Raw genomic sequence first — 23,040 nt, forward strand, 5'->3', positions numbered from 1 at the left:
ATTTTGTAATTTGGGTGAACTATCTCTTTAAAATTGGTCTGGAAGAAAATCCTATTTGCTCTCCAAGGAGGTTGGCCACCCCTGACCCTGTATATTTTCCAAGTGCTATATGTTTGAAAATGTTCTTGTTATAACAATTAATTTCTCAAAATCACCCAACCTTCAAGAAAAATCGAATGAATATCAATATTCAGGTGGTTTATACCTACTAGTTGAATATCCTTGGCATCATCTTACTCTACATAGACAATTTTGGATCTTCAACTAGTAGGCATAAACTAATTTGACATGATACGTTTATGAGTTGTGAGTCCCCCTACCATCTCTGCCTAGCATGCGCACAATACTAAAATGTCAACAATTATATTTGATTCCTAGAGCATTTAATATCCAATGCTTATTTGTATGACAAATTCAAAACTGTCCATGATTGCCTGAAAAAATACATAGCCTCATATAATTCATTTTCAAGGACACAAGTAGGCCTATCAGATTTCAAATATTTGATTACACTGGCAAAATTGGGAAGAAGCAGAATAATAAAATAAGTGTGGGGAATAACAGTTGTCTTGCTGACAACCACAGTAATTACCCTATATTTGATCAAATTGTTAAGAATGAGATAGATAATAAAATCTCCCGAAGACGACATAAATCTGCCCCTACACGCAAAGCAAATAATTTGCGTGTAGGGGCAATCTACACTATTAGGTTGGCAATCTGTTTGACAAAATTATTTTTTATAGTTACAAATCAGGTCACCCTAGCAAACTTCCTGCTAAAACTGTGTGGGTCTGTCTGCTACCTGTTCGTTGTCACAGCCTAAATGCCAATCACCAAATGAGGGGACTAATGCAAACGTGGATTACATCGATTTTAGTACATGCTGTCTAAAGGCTGCATTCTGCAATAAGGACGGGAGTAACAGCAACCTAATTTTGTTGACAACTTTGTACATAAAACAGCGCTACGGTGGTGCTCTTTTTACAGTTTTATCAACTCAGCGGATAACGTTCTCTCTCTCTATTCAGCTCCACTCTAATCTTGAGGGGCGTTTCTTTAAAACATGCATCCAATCCCCTTGATGCCTTACATAACTAGACCAATCATATGCTTCAATTTGCCACGGTTCACAGTGCTGTGACAAAACAAGACAACGATAGAGGTTCCGCTCGTGATGTTAAATTGCAGGCGCAGATGCTACGATTTCAAAACGATTTGGAGCACAGTTGAAAAGTGAACGCGCTGACTATACAATGGACTAATTAGACAAATAAAATCAGTACTTTTCAATGCGTGTGATATAAAAGGTGTGCCATGAGAGCGTGAGAAAATAGTCAAATGCGTGTCTCACCGCCAATGCATGAGAGTTGGCAGCTCTGGTAGTGGCTAAAATAGATGCTCATGGAGCAGACCTAATCCAACCTTTTTGGGTGTGCATTATTATTCTAACTAACTGTTTGAATACGAATATACACGAATTTATACTAAACCTACTAGCAATATATGCTTGCTTCAAACATGCATTTTCACTCCCAGGAAAAAGCTTGGAGTGGAGGTATTTATACTGGAGGTGGTATTGTAATATTCCGGGGTTTCTGACTTTGACACTTTAATGATGACAATAAATATGTCAGGTAGCTAATTACACATTTTTTACCACTTTCACTTACTCCTTGAGCTCACCCAAACACCTTTTTCTGTTCAAGTCTCGTGATACATTGGTAATGCGTGCGTGTGACGCAATTTGGTCGTAGGGAGGGGATCCAAGCAACAGCAGTAGGAAAGAGGAGGAAGCAGGGATGGCCGAGTCACACCTCTGAAGGTAAAACAGTTATATTATTTCAACCGTTCAATATACCCTTAAATCAAGCTTATGTTTTTATAGTAGGGTTCTTAAATGTCCCCTTTGTCATCCGCTTAGCTTGGTTGATGACGCAGTACTGCCTTTCCGTAGGCTGAGAACGCACTCTTTTGTTCAAGCTTCGTTCGGAATGGCCGCTGTTTTGAGAATGTGTTTTATTTTTTCTAATTTCACTACGAGAGCGAGAAAAGGGCGCTGCGAAAATGTTAGGCTAGAAGACGGCCTCGAATGCCCAAGTGTCAATCTGTAAACTAAAGAACGATTTTAACATAATAGTCCTTATTTGGGTGTCAGTACAGTTGAAGACGGTAGGTACTGTATTGAGCAGCGCGATAGTGGGGTTGCGTCCTTGCTGCAGCTTGTTTCCCGTGATAAGTTCGCAATGGTCGGGACGGTGTTCCAAGTCTGACAGCTGCTTTGGTGGGGCCTACGGGAACCGCACAGTCAGAACGCTCGGGTGTTCTTGTTTTTTTTGTATAAATAAAAAGGCCATCTAGCAACTGAGACTGATAATTGTTTCCACTACCAGAATTGTAGCTACATATGACGTTGTCATAGTTGTTTGCTCCTTGATTTGACTGAATGGCTGCAAAAAATGTTTGCCAGCCTAGCTTCTGCGTTAGCTTGCTGTGTTGACGTTTCGTGTTTTGATTTCATGACCAGTTGAAATGATTTAGCTAGTTTGCTTACAGGTTTTGTTAGCACGACAAGGGCGACACTACATTAAAAATAGCTAGCTATTTGTGGCTACTTTTCCCATACAATCAATAGCCAACTAGCTAGTTTATGTTAGCCAGTTCGTAGGCTGGCTAGCTAACTATGTGGCTTTGACAAGAACAGCAGGACCACCCCACCGTTTGCTGCTGTATCATACACACACAGGTTGGCTTGCGTCTCGTTCTTACGCAAATCAATCGTGATCTTGGAACGTAACTTGACTTCCACGAACTGTGGCACCGGTTTTATCGATAATCTCTCTTTCCACGGATTTGTTATTGGCACGGTTACATCCTGCTTGTGCTGTTGGCTGGTTATGTAGCTAGCTGCCTGCCACCTCACCAGTGCATCTCTTACCATAACTGTCAAATGTAGAGAAAAATTACAGGAGCTGCGTAGTATTAGGCCTATTGGTTGTACTAATTTTTGAGATAGTTGCTAAGCCTACATAGTTAGCTAAATGCTTTGTAATATAAAAAAAACATATGCAAGGGAAAGAGAGCAGAAATAAACTGTGACTGTATGTCATTCATTCATGTATTGATTCAGGAGTGAACATGGGGAGATTGTTCCAAAGTCCTTAACCCCCAATCAAGCACAAATATGGCAGCTAAATGTATTTGCACAATTGTGGTGATTGTATCATATCAAAGCCTATATATTATTCCCTCTATTCCTATGGTGTAAGATGCGTATGCTTATGCAATCCTCAAAAGGAGAGGACAGAGATGAAGAAAATTGGCCAGTCTTGAGCAAATATGACGCAACAACATGGGAAGACTTGGCAGGATTGGTAGTAGTGACTGCTTGCTTTGCTCAAGATGTCCACTGACTGTGGCTATAGGCTACATTATACCAGTAGAGGCTTAACAATTGGCATGTGAATTGAGGAAAGCTACAGTGATGATGATGGTGGTGGTGGTGGTGGAGGAGGAAATCAATGATGACGGATTAGGTTATAGGATTTAAATATTGACAGATGGAGTTGGGCCTAGGTTTTGTTCCAGAACTATCTTTCATTAGCCTGTTTCATTAGCCTCTTTCATTGTCTAGTGCACTGAAAAAACAGGTATGTTGATGGGCTCACTCACCCATGCCCATGCTCACAGCAAAATTGGCCCTCCTGTAGCTCAGTTGGTAGAGCATGGCGCTTGCAACGCAAGGGTTGTGGGTTCATTTCCCATGGGGGGCCAGTATGAAAAATGTATGCACTCAATAATTGTAAGTCGCTCTGGATAAGAGCGTCTGCTAAATGACTAAAATGTAAAATATTTATTTCCTAAATATGGGGGTGCTGCTGGATCCTCATGATAATCAGAGGAAAATGGTGTCCAGCCTTCTCATTTTCTGTATATCATCTGTTGCACTGCCTGTCATTCATCCCAAACTTGGTTCCTCTCCTTGGTTCATCTCCTTTCTGGTTTCCGTTCCATGGAGTGGAATCTGGAATGATACATTTATAGTGTCAGTCAGTGATGAAAAATAACTGGAAAGTTGCTGCGCTGCGTGACCCTTGACCTTATGTGCTTTTTCTACAGCATGAATTCGCCCACAAGTTATTTTTCTGGAGTTGGAGAGAGAGAGTGCTCCTTCGGTTCGGTCACCTGCATATTATTAACTAGCTCATGTTTGTTTCAAACCTTTGGCTACATGTATGATTTTGAAGAGGAATTTTAAAGAATAAACAAACAATGACATCACACCCACTGCGGGCCAGTAGTTTAGTCCTCTCCTTTCTGTGACCATGTTTATAGTTGGGATTCTGACACTTGATGCACCCCAAATTTTGCCTGGCGACCAATCCACATCGCTCCGGCCACGACCACTCACATTTCTTCTCCACCATGAGTCTGGATTTGATCTCCTGCCTGAGGACTTCTCGAATGCGAACACAGTCAAACCGTTCTGATTGGTCCCAGTAACCGATGGGTTGGTCCAGAGCCTGAACGCATGCGGGTAAAGCTTCATTTCAGAAATAGCCATTGCCTTTGATACTCTGATTGGTTAGAGATGATCCAATCGCTGATGACTTGTTTTGTACAACGCCCCTCACTTTGACGTCAGCAGAAAGGACTTCTACGATGGCAGTCTGACTGAATGTACATACCGATAGGTAGAGCAGCAAAATTAAATTAGGTATGAGGCGCCAGGCAACCCCAGACCCCAGTGCTGTGTTGCATTGTTGCCTTTATCCAAGACATGATTGATAGCCTACTTAATACCCTATTTTAGGGGTTTCCACTAGTTACCACACCCACAGTCAAATTTGTCTATATTGTAAAAATACATGAAAACAAAAATGAGTGTTTTGGTCTTATGTTATCTTGCTTTATCTTGGCCAGGTCGCAGTTGTAAATGAGAACTTGTTCTCAACTGGCTTACCTGGTTAAATAAAGGTGAAATAAAAATAAATAAAAGCAGTGTGGATAAGGTTAGGTTTAAAATCACATTTTAAGAAGAGAAATTGAAAAAATAAGCAGGGTTTATGACTTTGTGGCTGTGGTAACTAGTGACGACCCTATTTGAGGGACCATTCCCAAAAGAAAACACAAAGAAGCTGCCTGCTTTGATACAACCAACTTATTTTATACAGTAATGTATTTTGATATTAAACATCCATCCCCTTTCTCTCATTTCATTATAATAGTTCTGGGTTGAGTCAAAGGTCATTCGGTGATTGATGCTTTGCTGTAGGCCTAGTTCACAGGATACAGTCTGTCACATTTTTATTGATGTAATTTTTATATTCACCATCTATTTTCTCTCATTTTATTAGTAGCCTAATAGAGTTGACAGTTATCCTATGTCAGTGCTGTTGAGTAAACATAACTGTTACTGAGAAGAGCAGTACAAAATGTACCTACAGAGTAATATTATGGGCTCCCGAGTGGCGCAGTGGTCTAAGGCACTGCATCTCAGTGCTTGAGGCGTCACTACAGACCCCCTGGTTCGATTCCAGGCTGTATCACAACCGGCCGTGATTGGGAGTCCCATAGGGCGGCGCACAATTGGCCCAGCGTCGTCCGGGTTTGGCCGGTGTAGGCCGTCATTGTAAATAAGAATTTGTTCTTAACTGACTTGCCTAGTTAAGTAAAGGTCAAATAAAAATATAAATTAAAGGCCCAGTGCAGTCAACATTCAGTTTTTCCTGTGTTTTGTATCATATTGTACAACAGCTGATGAAACTAACACTGTAAAAATAGTTGCTGGTTGAAAATACAATCTATACAATACCTTCTCATCAGTAGGTTTTGCATGGGTGGAGATTCAGCTTGCCTGATGACATCACCAGGGGAAAATTAGTTAATAGATCAATAACAAAAAGAGTTACAAACCTCTGCCAATAAAAGCTAGTTTCCAGATTTCCCTTCCCCACTCAGACCACTCCCAGACAATCCTAGACAAATGCTTGTTTGAGTTTATTTTTTGCTAATGAAGCCATTTTCTTTATTTTTGACCATTTTAATGGAGAATGTTACAGAAATGATTTGATATAACAACTGCTTCATTGGGCCTTTAAGCTTGTCTCTTTGTCATTAAGGGGATCGACAGGACCCCTTTTTACCCTTAAAAGTTTTATGAGTCTTGTGCTTTGAAGACCGCTCCCTCCCAAAGATTACACACACACACACACACACACACACACACACACACACACACACACACACACACACACACACACACTTCTCTCAGCGGCAGTGCTAACCTTTCCCTTAGCTCTGATCTGTAGCCACGCCTGCACTTTTTCTACACTACACAAACACACACACACACCTAGAGCATAACAGACAATGACTTTATTAGGCTTCATACTGTAGCCTATTACTACAAAGAAATAACAAATGATGCTACTGTACTACAGCCTCTGAGATGGAACCACAGAACTAGACTGAGTGTTAAAGGTTCCAAACCCTTTCTAGATTATCTATTTCTATGGACAGAACAAAGACAGGAACCAAGACCTTGGTTTCATATCAATAATTTTGATGTTGAAGCTCTTGACACTTGTTGTCAATTAGTCTTTTAGGTTATGTCAGGCCAACATACTTACCAGGTTTTCTCAACATCACTAGCAGCTATTGTAGTACATTAATTGGCTTACAATGTCATCTCACTCAACCTGTTGAAGTTGCCTATGGCCTAGCTTATTCACTATTAGGGCTGGGAATTGCCAGGGACCTCACGATATGATATCACGATACTTAGGTGTCGATACGATATTTATTGCAAATCTCACAATTCTATGTATTCGATTAGGGCTGTCCCCGACAAAAAAAAATCTTGGTCGACCGAGTCGTCTGTTCTTTCGAACAAATACTTGGTCCAAATTTTAAAACGTGTATTTTTCCATTATATATACACATCCTATGTGCTTTAATCAAATCAAATATATGCACTGAGCTTGTCTGATGCTTTAAGCACACTGTTTGATGAAATAATTAAGACACACAAATGACTAGAGGGAGTCAGACTGCGATTGATTTGAATGTGCTGGGCTCAGATTTGTTGCGCTGTTTAAAAAAATAAATAATGACAGCGAGTGACTGTGACTCCAAATGCCATCGCCATTGAGCTAGTTGTCATAGTAGCAGTAAACCGCACCAAGTGATATGAGCGATGGAGAGTTGTTTCGAATTTTGTCCTGGCAGTTGAGTTGTTTAGATAACAGAAAATGACAAAAAAAATACTAGTTTCATAAGCATCCGTGATCACAAATCATGACGTTACGTTGGACCCATTTGCAATGAATAGATGTTATTTTATATTCTCAAACTAACAGCAGTGCCTACATGCTGGAGTGATGCCTCTATGCAAATGTTGTTGATCAGTAAGCTAATATAACTCCCAAATGGAAGGCAAACAGATTTTGTAATCTGTAGCACCATAGACTCAACAAGCTCAATAACTCAATATATGCACACATTCCTATTGAATATGCATTCCCCTGTATTGTGAGTAGGCCTAGGCTACATCTTAATTTACACAGTTTATCAAGAGTAGTAGAAACAATAGTAAAGCAGACTCCCCAGCCCTGGTTCGGTAAACAGCTGAGGGATGGGGCTGGAGACATTTCATCACTCTCAAATTCATAGACAGAGCTATGGATGCAAGGATTGACCATCCATGATATCAACATTATAGTTTTAATCATGTTTTGAGGCTAAATAGTGTTTGTTTACAAACATTGGAGTAAAACAAACTTATATTTTGGGTTCTGATGGGGTACAACAGTTGAACTAAGCTCATGAGGCATTTATAAGTTATATTCCTCAAGAATCAATGGGTACATATCATTAATATCTAAGTCCAAAAATGAATGTAGCAACTGCTGATTGCCCCTTTTAATGATATTGAATATCGGCCTAAAATATCATCCATCGGCCTCCTTGACCCCCAACATTTTTTTATCGACATCGGCCCTAAAAAATCTGTATCAGTCGATCTCTAAATACGATATATCATCAATAAATATATCGTAAAATTTTTGTAGAATTATTTTTTACAATATTTTAAATTTTTATCCCCACCACTATTCACTAAGATATCAAATGTGATTTTGACTAATTTCAAATGTGATCACGTTGAACATCCTTTTGACTCATCATTGTCTATGTTTTATTCAACAGCATTCAAAAAGCCCAAAGGATGAGAACCTCGATGACCTTTCTAGTCTGAACTGGCTTCAAACCAGACTGAGGGGAATCGTCTACTGTTCAAACAACTAGGTGGCCCATGGCTGCCACCACCACTCCTGTCAAGTCACAACTTCAAAGGATTTACTCCCCTATGGTGTTCTGAGAAACGAAAAAGAGAAAAGAAACCGCTTGGATCACAGTGATTTATTTGTGAAGTAAAATACTTGTAAATGTATAGGCCTACACAGGTATGTATCAACGGGTGTGTTTATAAAGGCCGTCTCCTACTCTTATCCCTCTCCACACCTACTTGTCGGTTGACCGCTTTTTTGAGGGAAAACTCCAAACAAACCAGGGAGAGTGACAGTTGGGGCGTTGCGGTCCCATGAGAGACTCCGCAGGGGGACCGACAACCACGTCCACGCCATGAGTAGTACTTTAGGTAACAAAGACAAAGACTGGAAAGAGAAGGACCTGAAAGGAGGTCCGACAGGAGGGAAAGAAAGGGAAAAAGAGGCCAAGGCTCTGGCTGGCTTAGGCGGCAAAGATGGCGGCAAGGAGCCCAAGGCCAAAGGGAAAGACGCCAAAGAAGGAAAGAAGGATGCCGGTTCCGCGTCGCCCGCCGTCGCCTTCTCCGTGGACAACACGATAAAGAGACCCAACCCGGCGCCAGGGACGCGCAAGAAGTCCAGCAATGCCGAGGTGAGATGAGATGAAGATACTTTATTACAAAACACATAGCCTAACATCATAACATACACATTATTTGTGATTGTGGGTGAATGTTTTATTTTACAAAACACATATCAATAAGACACATTATTTGTGATTGTAGTCCTGATTGTGGTCCTATGTGGCAGTTGGTAGAGCATGGCGCTTGCATCAATAGGGTCAAGGGGTTTGATTCCTGCAGGGGTCACCCATAAGAAAATGAATGCACAATACGATATACTTTATTGTCCATTTACATGGAAATTCATTTTGTGAAGTTGGCAGACATATACACAAAAACAATACACTATAATACATGCAATACGGAGAAGAAGAAAAAAGTGTCTTCTAAATGGCATATATTACAGGGTTTTTTCTGCAAAGAAAAGTCCTGGGCGGGCCACCTAAGTGTTTTTTCGGCTGCCCATGTCAAAACAGCAACAACAAAAAAATATATATATAGATAGAGATATATATATATATATATACACACACACAGTTGAAGTCGTAAGTTTACATACACTTAGGTTGGAGTCATTTAAAACTTGTTTGTCAACCTGGGGACAATAAAAGGCCACTCTAAAATGTGCAGTTTTGGAATTGTGAAAAACTGAGTTTAAATGTATTTGGTTAAGGTGTATGTAAACTTCCGACTTCAACTATATATACTTAAACAAAAATATAAACGCAACATGTAAAGTGTTGGTCCCATGTTTCATCAGCTTAAATAAAAGATCCCAGAAGTGTTCCACAGCACCAAAAGCTTATTTCTCTCAAATGTTGTGCACAAATTTGTTTACATCCCTGTTTGTGAGCATTTCCCTTTGCCAAGATAATCCATCCACCTGACAGGTGTGGCATATCAAGAAGCTGATTAAACAGCATGGTCATTACACAGGTGCACCTTGTGCTGGGGACAATAAAAGGCCACTCTAAAATGTGCAGTTTTGTCACAACACAATGCCACAGATGTCTCAAGTTTTGAGGGAGCTTGCAATTGGCATGCTGACTGCAGGAATGTCCACCAGAGCTGTTGCCAGATAATTAAATGTTCATTTCTCTACCATAAGCCATTTTAGAGAATTTGGCAGTACGTCCAACCGGCCTCAGAACAGCAGACCATGTGTATGGCGTTACCCCATGATTGCGGTGGGGTTATGGTATGGGCAGGCATAAGCTACGGACAACGAACACGATTGCATTTTATCAATGGCAATTTTAATGCACAGGGATACCGTGATGAGATCCTGAGGCCCATTGTCTACCATTGATCCGTCGCCATCACCTCATGTTTCAGCATGATAATGCACGGCCACATGTCACAAGGATCTGTAAAAAATTCCTAGAAGCTGGAAATGGCCCAGTTCTTCTATGGCCTGCATACTCATCAGACGTCACCCATTGAGCATGTGTGGGATGCTCTGGATCAACATGTACGACAGCGTGTTCCAGTTCCCGCCAATACCCAGCAACTTCGCACAGCCATTGAAGAGGTGTGGGAAAACATTCCACAGGCCACAATCAACAGCCTGATCAACTCTATGCGAAGGAGATGTTTCGCACTGCATGAGGCAAATGGTGGTCACACTAGATATTGACTGGTTTTCTGATCCACGCCCCTACTTTTTTTTAAAGGTATTTGTGACCAACAGATGCATATCTGTATTCCCAGTCATGTGGAATCCATAGATTAGGGCCTAATGAATTTATTTAAATTGACTGATTTCTTTATGAACTGTAACTCAGTAAAATATTTTAAATTGTAGCATTTATATTTTTGTTCAGTGTGTGTTTGTGTGTGTTTTTAAATATATATATATATATATATTTTTTAAAATATATTTAGACAGTGCCTTCGGAAAGTATTCAGACCCCTTGACTTTTTCCACATTTTGTTACGTTACAGCCTTATTCTAAAATTGATTAAATAAAACATTTTTCGTCAGCAATCTACACACAATACCCCTTAATGACAAAGCGAAAACAGGTTGTTAGAAATGTTTCCAAATTGATTGCAGAAAACAAAACAGATACCTTATTTACATAAGTATTCAGACCCTTTGCTATGAGACTCGAAGTTGACCTTAGGTGCATCCTATTTCCATTGAACATCCTTGAGATGTTTCTACAACTTAATTGGAGTCCACCTGTGGACAGGATTTGGAAAAGCACACACCTGAGGTCCCACAGTTGACAGTGCATGTCAGCAAAAACCAAGCCATGAGGTCGAAGGAATTGTCCGTAGGGAACTCGGTCAGGGAGGTGACCAAGAACCCGATGGTCACTCTGACAAAGGACCTTCTCCCCTGATTGCTCAGTTTGGCCAGGCGGCCAGTTCTAGGAAGAGTCTTGGTGGTTCCAAACTTCTTCCATTTAAGAATGATGGAGGCCACTGTGTTCTTGGGGACCTTCAATGCTGCGGAAATGTTTTGGTGCCCTTCCCTAGATATGTGCCTCGACACAATCCTGTCTCGGCGCTCTACGGACAATTCCTTTTTCTTCGGGAGGGGGGATTGGGGAAATAACTTTCAGATACAGATGTAAAGTATGTATAAAAGATAATGGACCGATATACTTTTCAATAAGATCATCTCTGAGAACAAAAAATCTGTCAAATTCCCAAAATGATGCATACAGGATTGTTTGTGTCATGGCATGGGGCTCCTATTGATTTTGTTATGATGTTTGTATCACTCCGGTAGCATAAGCCATGGTAAAATGTGTAGAATTGCAGGAAATTAGCTAAGTTTCATCTCCGCTACATGGCAAAATGTGTAGATATGTCAAAAAAATTGGGTTGGCGTCCACACCATGGCTACGACTCCACCTAAGCCCAATTTTGATCCAGAAAAAACTCTGTCTAATTTATTATTATTCTACATTCGTCACACAACACAGCATTTCTCAAACTCGGTCCTGGGGACCCCAAGGGGGGCACATTTAGTTTTTTGCTCTAGCACTAAACCGTTCATTCAAATAATCTTAGCTTGTTGATCAGCTGTGTAGTGCTAGGGCAAAAAAACTAACCGTGGGTCCTCAGGACTGAGTTTGGGAAACACTGACATAACGTGTCTTCAATAACATGGACATATTATAACTTTCCCAATCCCAGGTGATCAAAGAGCTCAACAAGTGCCGTGAGGAGAACTCCATGCGTCTGGACCTGTCCAAGCGTTCCATCCACATATTACCCACCTCCATAAAGGAACTCACCCAGCTGGCTGAGCTCTACCTGTACAGCAACAAGCTCCAGAGCCTCCCCTCAGAGGTGGGCTGCCTGTCTGGCCTGGTCACCTTAGCCCTGAGTGAGAACTCTCTAACCAGCCTACCAGAGTCCTTGGACTCCCTGAAGAAGTTGAGGATGCTGGACCTGCGGCATAACAAACTGAGGGAGATACCGGCGGTGGTTTACCGGGTGACGTCGCTGACCACGCTGTACCTGAGGTTCAACCGGATCACGGCGGTGGAGAGGGACATCCGGAACCTGGCGAAGTTGACCATGCTCAGCATCCGTGAGAACAAGATCAAACAGCTGCCCGCCGAGATAGGTGAATGAGGGAGCTGGGGGAGGAGGAGGGAGATGGGGGAGGAGGAGGGAGATGGGTGCGTGGGGGGAGGAGGAGGGAGGGATATGGGTGAGTGGGGGAGGAAAAGGAGAGAGGGAGATGTGAGTGGGGGAAAGGAGGAGGGAGGGAGATGTGAGTGGGGGGAAGGAGGAGGGAGGGAGATGTGAGTGGGGGGAGGGAGGGAGATGTGAGTGGGGGGAGGGAGGGAGGGAGATGTGAGTGGGGGGAGGGAGGGAGGGAGATGTGAGTGGTGGGAGGGAGATGTGAGTGGGAGGGGGAGGGAGATGTGAGTGGGATGGGGAGGGAGATGTGAGTAGGGGAAGGAGGAGGAAGGGAGATGTGAGTGGGGGGAGGGAGGGAGATGGGTGAGTGGGGGAGGAAAAGGAAAGGGAGATGGTTGCGTGGGGGAAGAAAGGTGAATGGGGAGAAGGAGGGAGGGATATGGGTGAGTGGGGGAGGAAAAGGAGATGTGAGTGGGGGGAGGGGAGGGGAAAAGAGATGTGAGTGGGGAAAGGAGGGAGGGAGGGAGCTGTGAGTGGGGAAAGGAGGAGGGAGGGAGGGAGATGTGAGTGGGGGGAAGGAAGAGGGAGATGTGAGTGGGGGGAGGGAGGGAGATGTGAGTGGGGGGAAGGAAGAGGGAGATGTGAGTGGGGGGAGGGAGGGAGATGTGAGTGGGGGGGAGATGTGAGTAGGGGGGAAGGAGGGAGGGAGATGGGTGAGTGGGGGAGAAAAAGGAGAGAGGGAGATGGCTGCGTGGGGGAGAAAGGTGAATGTGGAGAAGGAGGGAGGGATATGGGTGAGTGGGGGAGGAAAAGGAGATAGGGAGGGAGGGAGATGGGAGTGGGGGGAAGGAAGAGGGAGGGAGGGAGATGGGAGTGGGGGGAAGGAAGAGGGAGGGAGGGAGATGGGAGTGGGGGGAAGGAGGAGGGAGATGTTGGTAGGGGAGAGAGATGTGAGTGGGGGGAAGGAGGAGGGAGGGAGATGTGAGTGGAGGGGAGGAGGAGGGAGGGAGATGTGAGTGGGGGGGGAGGAGGGAGGGAGGGAGATGTGAGTGGGGGGGGAGGGAGGGAGATGTGAGTGGGGGGGGGGGGAGGAGGGAGGGAGATGTGAGTGGGGGCGGGAAGGAGGAGGGAGGGAGATGTGAGTGGGGGCGGGAAGGAGGAGGGAGGGAGATGTGAGTGGGGGCGGGAAGGAGGAGGGAGGGAGATGTGAGTGGGGGGGAAGGAGGAGGGAGGGAGATGTGAGTGGGGGGGAAGGAGGAGGGAGGGAGATGTGAGTGGGGGGGAGGGAGGGAGATGTGAGGGGGAGGAGTAGGGGGTAGGGAGATGTGAGGAGGGAGGGAGGAAGATGTGAGTGGGGGGGAAGGAGGAGGGAGGGAGATGTGAGTGGGGGGAAGGAGATGTGAGGGGGAGGAGTAGGGGGTAGGGAGATGTGAGTGGGGGGGAGTGGGTGTGTGTCATCCACGAGAACAAGATCAAACAGATGAAATGGATGAGTGTTGGGGGGGAGGAGGAGAGAGAGAGGGAGGGAGTCGAGGCTGGCGGATTGGGTTCTTGATGACAATGACGATGTATCTGTAATTTTTGCCCACCTTAAGCCGGGAGGTACACCACACTATTTTGGCCCTGATTGTAGCTGTCCCAGATACGTTTTTGAGATCGGAGACAAATCCCCATGCTTTGCGTACTTGGGGCGCGCAGCCGTCACCGACGCTCGTTTAATGTGAGCGAGGTCAGAGATGCAATCTGAGTGCTACCGATCCCGTCTTTGGGCCATCCCAGACGTCCCGATATTTTCAAACGTGTTTGATTTTATCAGCACAAAATCTGCAAAGCTCTTGTAGTGTGAGTTGTGCAATGACACGTTTTGGGAATGGTGATCAGCACTAGCCAATGAGAGCTCGCCAGTGAGATGATGATGATGTTGCATCACATCACCAAGAATGTGTAGACTCTCCATCAGGAGTGATAACTACTACTAGTATGCGTTTGTACATGCCTTTAACCAAAGCCAAAGTATCAAATCGTTACAGCTCTGAAGTTCACTACCAATGTTATTCCATTCAAAATGTATTGGCTAGATATTTCAACTCTGTATGGCAAGCGTGAATGTCTGACTGAAAACGTTTGAGGCTTGTTTCAGTCACAGCTTGTTGTAGCTAAGTTAACTATCTAAACGCATCATTGTTTTGGAGAGACAGCGTGGTATAGAGAATCCTCACGACCAAGTGAAGTATCTTGTAAAGCAGGGTTCTTCAATTCCGGTCCTGGAGGGCCAAAACACTTCTGTTTTTTTATTTCTACCTGGTAGTTAATTGCACTCACCTGGTGTCCCAGGTCTGAATTAGCCCCTGATTAGAAGGAGAGGATGAAAAACAGAGGTGTTTCGGCCCTCCAGGACCGGAATTGAAGAACCCTGTTGTAAAGTGTGAACCCCGTCTGTGCCACGTCGTTTAGTGTGCGCACCACGACGTTGGCAAGACAAAAAACTACAGGAAAGACGGTCGTTAAATGTGAGAGGCTCAGCGATGTTAGGATTTTGAAAGTCTTGTAGTGTAAACCCGGCATTACAGAAGACATTGCTGCAGTGTTGTGAAGAAGCGGAAGCTGTAAACTAAACCAGTCTTTTGATAACTCTGATTGCGGTTCTTGTCCAGATGAGTCACGTTCGTGTGTTGACTCGGTTGTATTGGCCCTGCCTCTCTGCAGGGGAGCTCTGTAACCTCATCACCCTAGACGTAGCCCATAACCAGCTGGAACACCTACCCAAGGAGATCGGCAACTGCACACAGATCACCAACCTCGACCTACAGCACAACGAGCTACTGGACCTACCAGAAACTATAGGTGAGACTGACTGGGACCTCAGCAGTCAGCAATGTTCTCTCAATGCAATTTGGGCAATAATCTGCCTATACTTAGCCTACATGATACCAATACTGACACAGCTGTACAGTGCACATTCTTAACTGTACACTGTGATGACTAGGTGTAGTTTTTAGGATAAAACTTTTGAACATTCTCAGAAATGGTATAATCTACAGTTTTAGGAACTGCAAGTGCTGGTATTTAAGATAGTACTTTATTGATCCCCCAGAGGGGAAATTTGATTGCACCAGCCAATACATACATTACATACATTTGAAACGCTTAACATGATATCTAACATCTGACTTTGTTTATTGTCATTTTTGTATTGAACCTTTTCTCGTTGCAGGTAACTTGTCAAGCATAAACCGCTTGGGTCTGCGGTACAACCGGTTGTCAGCCATCCCCAGGTCGCTAGCTAAGTGCAGAGAACTGGAAGAGCTCAACCTAGAAAACAACAACATCTCCGTGTTACCAGAAGTGAGTGGTGCTTTTATTGATTATTGAATTTAATGGAATTGTTAGAGATAAAGCATATCTATCTATCTATCTGTCTACCACCTCCTCCTTCTCTCTATCCCAGGGTCTCCTGTCTAGTCTGGTGAATCTGACCAGTCTAACCCTGGCGAGGAACTGTTTCCAGTCCTACCCGGTGGGAGGGCCCTCCCAGTTCTCCACCATCTACTCTCTCAACATGGAGCACAACCGCATTAACAAGATCCCCTTCGGAATCTTCTCCAGGGCCAAAGTCCTCAGCAAACTCAACATGAAGGTAATGCTGTCCATTGTTACGTGTTGTCGTCTCCTTCCCTCTTTTTTGATGACTTCTAGTAAGGGGACCAAGACAATAGTCCCAGACATTATGTAGGCAGGTCAATGTGGCTCTTTCTTCTGATGTTAAAGGGATAGTTGGAGATTTTGGCAATAAAGCCCTTTATCTACTTCCCAACGGTGGATACCATTTGTATGTATCTGCGTCCAGTATGAAGGAAGTTAGAGGTAGTTTCTCGAGCCAATGCTAACTAGCGTTAGCGCAATGACTGGAACTCTACAGGGACATAAAAATGGTATCCTTGATTTCATCTGACTCTGAAGAAGTAGATAAAGGGACTCATTGCCAAAATCCCGAACTATCCCTTTAAGGTTTACAATGGTTGGTGATGGTGCTTGCTTAGGTAAATAGCTGACGTGAGCAACATTATCCACTTAACCTTATTGAACAAAGTCTTCCTTCTGCTCTGGTTCTGGAATCGTTGTCCGTTGTGGATTGTCAATATCGTTGTTGTATTTCAGGACAACCAGTTGACGTCTCTGCCGCTAGACTTTGGCACGTGGACCAGTATGGTGGAGCTCAACCTGGCCACTAATCAGCTGACAAAGATCCCCGAGGACATCTGCGGACTCGTTTCGCTCGAGGTGTGGCCTAAATAGAATTCTCGGATGGGATCTTTCCTGAAAAATTGACTTACTGCTTTTCTGATGCCATCTTCAGTTCCTACATTATTCAAACTGACCCGAAAATCTAAATGATTATCACTCCCTTTTCAACATAGTTTATCAACTATTTAGTTATTTTAAAGTCTAACACAAGCTACAGGTTGTGACGGTTCGCTTCAGTGTTTTAATGTTCCGTTCAGTGTTCTGAAACATCTCTGTTGTTTTGTTCACAGGTCTTGATATTGTCCAACAATCTTCTCAAGAAGTTGCCACATGGTATTGGCAACCTGAGGAAACTACGGGAGCTCGACTTGGAGGAGAACAAGTTGGAATCGCTCCCGAATGAAATTGCTTACCTGAAAGATTTACAGGTTTGATACTATTATGCTAATTCCCTACACTGTCACCTAAGCATTTAGGCCTACCTTTAACTAAAATGTGTTGAGTTATAAACCATTCAAAGACCACTACCAAATGTAGTGATACTGTAGTGCTGTGATGAGGAATTTCATTGACATAAGTAATCTTTCTTCTACTTTTAAAGGCCCAATGCATTCAAAAATGTGATTTTCCTTGACTTTCTCCACTTTTTGTTACGTTACAGCCTTATTCTACAATGGATTAAATTGTGTTTTCCCCTCAAAAAATAAATAAAGTCAATCAATCTACACACTACCCCACAATGACAAAGCAAAAACAGGTTTTTAGAAAATGTTGCACATTTATTTAAAATAAAAAACAAATACCTTAATTACATAAGTATTCAGACCTTTGCTATGAGACTCGAAATTGAGCTCAGGTGCATCCTGTTTCATTGATCATCCTTGAGATGTTGCTACAACTTGATTGGAGTCCACCTGTGGTAAATTCAATTGATTGGACATGATTTGGAAAGGCACACACCTGTCTATATAAGGTCCCACAGTTGACAGTGCATGTCAGAGCAAAAACCAAGCCATGAGGTCGAAGGAATTGCCATAGAGCTCCGAGACAGGATTTTGTTTCGAGGCACAGATCTGGGGAAGGGTGCCAAAAAATGTCTGCAGCATTGAAGGTCCCCAAGAACACAGTGGCCTCCATTCTTAAATGGAAGAAGTGTGGAACCACCAAGACTCTTCCTAGAGCTGGCCGCCAGGCCAAACTGAGCAATCAGGGGAGAAGGGCCTTGGTCAGGGAGGTGACCAAGAACCCGATGGTCACTCTGACAGAGCTCTAGAGTTCCTCTGTGGAGATGGGAGAACCTTCCAGAAGGACAACCATCTCTGCAGCACTCCACCATTCACGCCTTTATGGTAGAGTGGCCAGACGGAAGCCACTCCTCAGTAAAAGGCGCATGACAGCCTGCTTGGAGTTTGCCAAAAGGCACCTAAAGACTCTCTCAGACCATGAGAAACAAGATTCTCTGGTCTGATAAAACCAAGATTGAACTCTTTGGCCTGAATGCCAAGCATCACATCTGGAGGAAACCTGGCACCATCCCTACGGTGAAGTGGGGATGTTTTTCAGTGGCAGGGACTGGGAAACTAGTCAGGATCAAGGCAAAGATAAATGGAGCAAAGTACAGAGATCCTTGATGAAAACCTGCTCCAGAGCTCTCAAGACCTCAGACTGGGGCGAAGGTTCACCTTCCAACCGGACAACAACCCTAAGCACACAGCCAAGACCAAGCAGGTGTGGCTTTGGGACAAGTCTCTGAATGTCCTTTAGTAGCCCAGCCAGAGGCCGGAATTGAACCCGATCGAACATCTCTGGAGAGACCTGAAAATAGCTGTGCAGCAACGCTCCCCATCCAACCTGACAGAGCTTGAGAGGATCTGCAGAGAAGAATGGGAGAAACTCTCCAAATACAGGTGTGCCAAGCTTGTAGCGTCATACCCAAGAAGACTCTGCCAAATGTGCTTCAACAAAGTACTGAGTAAAGGGTCTGAATACTTATGTAAATGTGATATTTCCGTTTTTATTTTTAATACATTTGCAAAAATATATAAAAACCTGCTTTTACTTTGTCATTATAGGGTATTGTGTGTAGATTGATGAGGGGAAAAAACAATTTAATCAATTTTAGAATAAGGCTGTAACCTAACAAAATGTGGAAAAAGTCAAGGGGTCTGAATACTTTCCGATGGCACTGTATATACAAAAGTATGTGGACACCCCTTCAAATTAGTGGATTCGGCTATTTCAGCCACACCCGTTGCTGATGGGTGTATAAAATCGAGCACACCGCCATGCAATCTCCATAGACAAACATTGGCAGTAGAATGGCCTTACTGCAGAGCTCAGTGACTTTCAACATGGCACCATTATAAGATGCCACCTTTACAACAAGTCAGTTCGTAAAATGTCTGCTCTGCTAGAGCTGCTTCGGTCAACTGTTATTGCTGTTATTGTGAAGTGGAAACGTCTAGGAGCAACAACGGCTCAGCCGCGAAGTGGTAGGCCACACAAGCTTACAGAACGGGACCGTTGAGTACTGAAGCGTGTAGAGCGTAAAAATAATCTGTCCTCGGTTGCAACACTCCCTACCGAGTTCCAAACGGCCTCTGGAATCAACGTCAGCAGAAGAACTGTTGGTCGGGAGCTTCATGAAATGGGTTTCCGTGGCCAAGCAGCCGCACACAAGCCTAAGATCACAATGCCAAGCGTCGGCTGGAGTGGTGTAAAGCTTGCCGCCATTGGACTCTGGAGCAGTGGAAACGCATTCTCTGGAGTGATGAATCACGCTTCACCGTCTGGCAGTCCCCATCAAATACCTTTGGGATGAATTGGAATGCCAACTGTGAGCCAGGCCTAATCGCCCAACATCAGTGCCCGACCTCACTAATGCTCTTGTGGCTGAATGGAAGCAAGTCCCCACAGCAATGTTCCAACATCTAGTGGAAAGCCTTCCCAGAAGAGTGGAGGCTGTTATAGCAGCAAAGGGGGGACCAACTCCATATTAATGCCCATGATATTGGAATGAGATGTTCGACGAGCAGGTGTCCACATACTTTTGGTCATTTAGTGTATTTCCACACTATAAAGTTGGAATAATGCTGTGAAATTGTGAAAATTATGATAATGCTGTTTGAAAAGACCGCCTGAAATTTCAGCCTGTTTTGGTGGATTGGAGTTTTGGCCTGCCTGGTGACATCACCAAGTGGTAAATTAGTTAATAGACCAATAAGAAAGAGTTCCAAACCATTAAGAGCTCGTTTGTACTTTTCCCCTCCCCACTCAGACCACTCCCAGACACTCTTGGCTAAGAATCTATTTTGGTTTATTTTTTATCATTTTAATTCAAAACAATCAGAAACAATTTGATATTGAACGGCTGCATTGGACCTTTTAAATAAACTATTTTTATATCTCCAGGATGTTTTGAACAATAATTTATTAACAACGTTTCGACAGCTAAGGTGTCTTCATCAGGGTTTCCATGGTGTGAAATTGACATTCCATTTTTGCTTGTATCCTATCAGAAACTAGTGTTGACCAATAATCAGCTGACCACGTTGCCCCGTGGGATCGGTCACCTCACCAACCTGACCCACCTGGGTCTGGGAGAGAACCTGCTGCAGCACCTGCCGGAAGAGATTGGTAAATACATTTTACCTCATACCACTCAGCCTGGGTACCGGTCTGTTTCTGCTAAGACCACTCCTTGTACTCTGTGTCATTTGCCAAACATACAGAAAAAGACTGGTACCCAGGCTACATGCTGAATGTACCGAGCTGTCTATTTAAAATACTAGCACACAGCTCGGACACCCATGCATACCCCACAAGACATGCCACCAGAGGTCTCTTCACAGTCCCCAAGTCCAGAACACACCATGGGAGGCGCACAGTACTACATAGAGCCATGACTAAATGGAACTCTATTCCACATCAGGTAACGGATGCAAGCAGTAGAAACAGATTTTAAAAAACAGGTAAAAATACACCTTATGGAACAACTGGGACTGTGAAGAGACGCACACAAAGGTACAGACACATGCATACGTACACATTGTGATATTGTTGTATGGTGGTTTTTAAACATTTTGTATTGTAGATATGTAGAGGAGTAAAAATGTAATATGATGTACTGTTTTATCTTTTGTTTTATATGTAATGTAAGTGCTTTAATATGTTTGGACCCCAGGAAGAGTAGCTGCTGCCTTAGCAGCAGCTAATGGGGATCCATAATAAATACAAATACAACTCAGATTAGGAGTGCATCTCAAAAGTCCTTCCTTGATTCCTTCCATCCTCACCCCAACTCCAAATGTCATTGAGAAACAAGGAGCTTATTGGAGGAGGTCACAAGCTTTCAAATGGATACTTAAACTTGTCAGAATAGAGAGAAAACTACATGTGGTCCTTTGTAGGTCAGTTGGTAGACCATGGCGCTATGGCGCTTGTAACGCCAGGGTAGTGGGTTCGATCCCCGGGACCATCCATACGTAAAAAATGTTATGCACACATGACTGTAAGTCGCTTTGGATAAAAAGCGTCTGCTAAATGGCATATTATTATTATTATTATTATTATTATTATTATTATTATTATTATTATTATTATTATGTATCTGTCTCAGTGCCTCCAGGCAGAACCTAACACTCCTCTATCCTCTACCCTTACTATCTCCCTCCATCCCTCTCTCCACCCTCTCCTCCCTCCCTCCTTTCGATCCTAGGTACACTGGAGAACCTGGAGGAGCTGTACCTCAACGACAACCCCAACCTGCACAGCCTCCCGTTTGAGCTGGCCCTGTGCAGCAAGCTGTCCATCATGAGCATCGAGAACTGTCCCCTCAGCCACCTGCCCCCGCAGATCGTGGCCGGGGGCCCCTCCTTCATTATCCAGTTCCTCAAAATGCAGGGGCCCTACCGTGCCATGGTCTGATAGGGCCCGGAGTCCAAGATTTTGTGAGGGCCCGGAGGGAGGCCATGGTCTGAGAGCTGATATGATGGCTGAATGACCAGGTCCATGGTGTTAAAGGCCCACGCAAGGCCCATGATCTGACAACAGACCACGCCCGTAATCGGATAAGCCACACCAATGTTCTGAAGGCCGACGCCCACCCACTCAGACACCCCACCCAATCCCTTACCTATCCAACTACGTGTGTCGTACACTGTAAAAAAAAACAACAACAACATCATAACAACAACAAAAACAAACTAAATGTACAAAAAGAGAGGAGTAGGAAAACATTTTCGGTTCATACATTATCTATCTATATGAGGAAAAAACTAAACAAACAAGTACAATTATATTGAGACTGTGCTCCAGCGTTTCTGTTGAGGAATCATAGCCATTTAGAAGGCCAACTTCCCCAATATTTTATTCCCGAATCATGTAAGACGACAACTTAAAGGGTCATTACACCACTTTTTTACATTCATTAACTCCAGCACAATACAATACATCATCTGTTTGCATACATATGAAGACACTGGTATAGCACTGGAGGTAATGAATAGGAGGTTAAAAAGTGGTGGAATTCCCCTTTAATATATCTACCACTCTTTTGCCAAAACGGATCATGTATATTGAGTAACAGTGCGCTAAAGTGGCTATGATTCTTTTAACATATAAACCATATTCCCAATGCGAACGCATTTACAGTAATTAGGTATATGTATATTAGGAGAGCTTAGGATACAACTATTGTATGCAAAAACAAAATAATATTTGAAACTTTAATTTTTACTGCTGCTGCCATTATCAATGTTCATTTTGTCATGTCTTTTTCTTTTTGATATATATATATATATATATATATATATATATATATATATATATATATATATATATATATATATATATATATACTTTTTTTTTTTTACCACTCGACTAAAGATTTGTGTTATCGTGAGGTTTGAGGTTAAAGAACAAAGGTCTAATGTTGATGTTTTTAATTTCACATTAATATGTAAAAAAATTGTGCCTATATGTCCAGGATGGTCCACTGGTTTTCCGACGCTCTAAACACAATTGACCATGAATATTATACAAAGGTATAATTTATTTTAACTAATTTTCTTCCTAGAATTATGATTTGTTTAAAAATATATGTTTTTACATTTATTTTATATTAGTTCTATCATTGTTGGATGACAATGATTCTATAAAAGAAAGCGATAAAGATACAGTATAAATTCGAATCAATGGCTTTCGGAGGTTTTAAAATAAAAAATAAGCAGTAATCTTTAAACAGTAAGCTAGTAATATATAAAATAAATGCGAAATCTTTAATGCTTAAAAAAAGGACT

General features: G+C 43.1%; 1 protein-coding gene across 1 annotated transcript; it reads left to right on the forward strand.

Annotated features, from left to right (window-relative positions):
* Positions 1 to 1,749: 1,749 nt before the first annotated feature.
* On the forward strand, positions 1,750 to 22,443 carry LOC311125302 (leucine-rich repeat protein SHOC-2). Its single transcript, XM_084199351.1, has 10 exons — positions 1,750 to 1,825; positions 8,209 to 8,919; positions 12,041 to 12,476; positions 15,203 to 15,340; positions 15,711 to 15,841; positions 15,945 to 16,133; positions 16,655 to 16,777; positions 17,032 to 17,169; positions 20,260 to 20,377; positions 21,459 to 22,443. The coding sequence occupies exons 2-10, from the start codon at positions 8,644 to 8,646 to the stop codon at positions 21,665 to 21,667; spliced, it is 1,758 nt and encodes a 585-aa protein (XP_084055477.1). The 5' UTR covers positions 1,750 to 1,825; positions 8,209 to 8,643; the 3' UTR covers positions 21,668 to 22,443.
* Positions 22,444 to 23,040: the final 597 nt, after the last annotated feature.

The sequence above is a fragment of the Coregonus lavaretus genome (assembly GCF_964263955.1).
Source record: "Coregonus lavaretus genome assembly, contig: HAP1_SCAFFOLD_255, whole genome shotgun sequence".
In the NCBI taxonomy this organism is placed as follows: Eukaryota; Metazoa; Chordata; class Actinopteri; order Salmoniformes; family Salmonidae; genus Coregonus; species Coregonus lavaretus.

Coding starts and splice junctions, on each gene's coding strand:
- LOC311125302 (XM_084199351.1), top strand. CDS start 8,644: ATGAGTAGTACTTTAGGTAACAAAGACAAAGACTGGAAAGAGAAGGAC. Junction 15,341..15,710: donor GGACCTACCAGAAACTATAG/GTGAGACTGACT, acceptor TTCTCGTTGCAG/GTAACTTGTCAAGCATAAAC. Junction 16,134..16,654: donor TCAGCAAACTCAACATGAAG/GTAATGCTGTCC, acceptor GTTGTATTTCAG/GACAACCAGTTGACGTCTCT.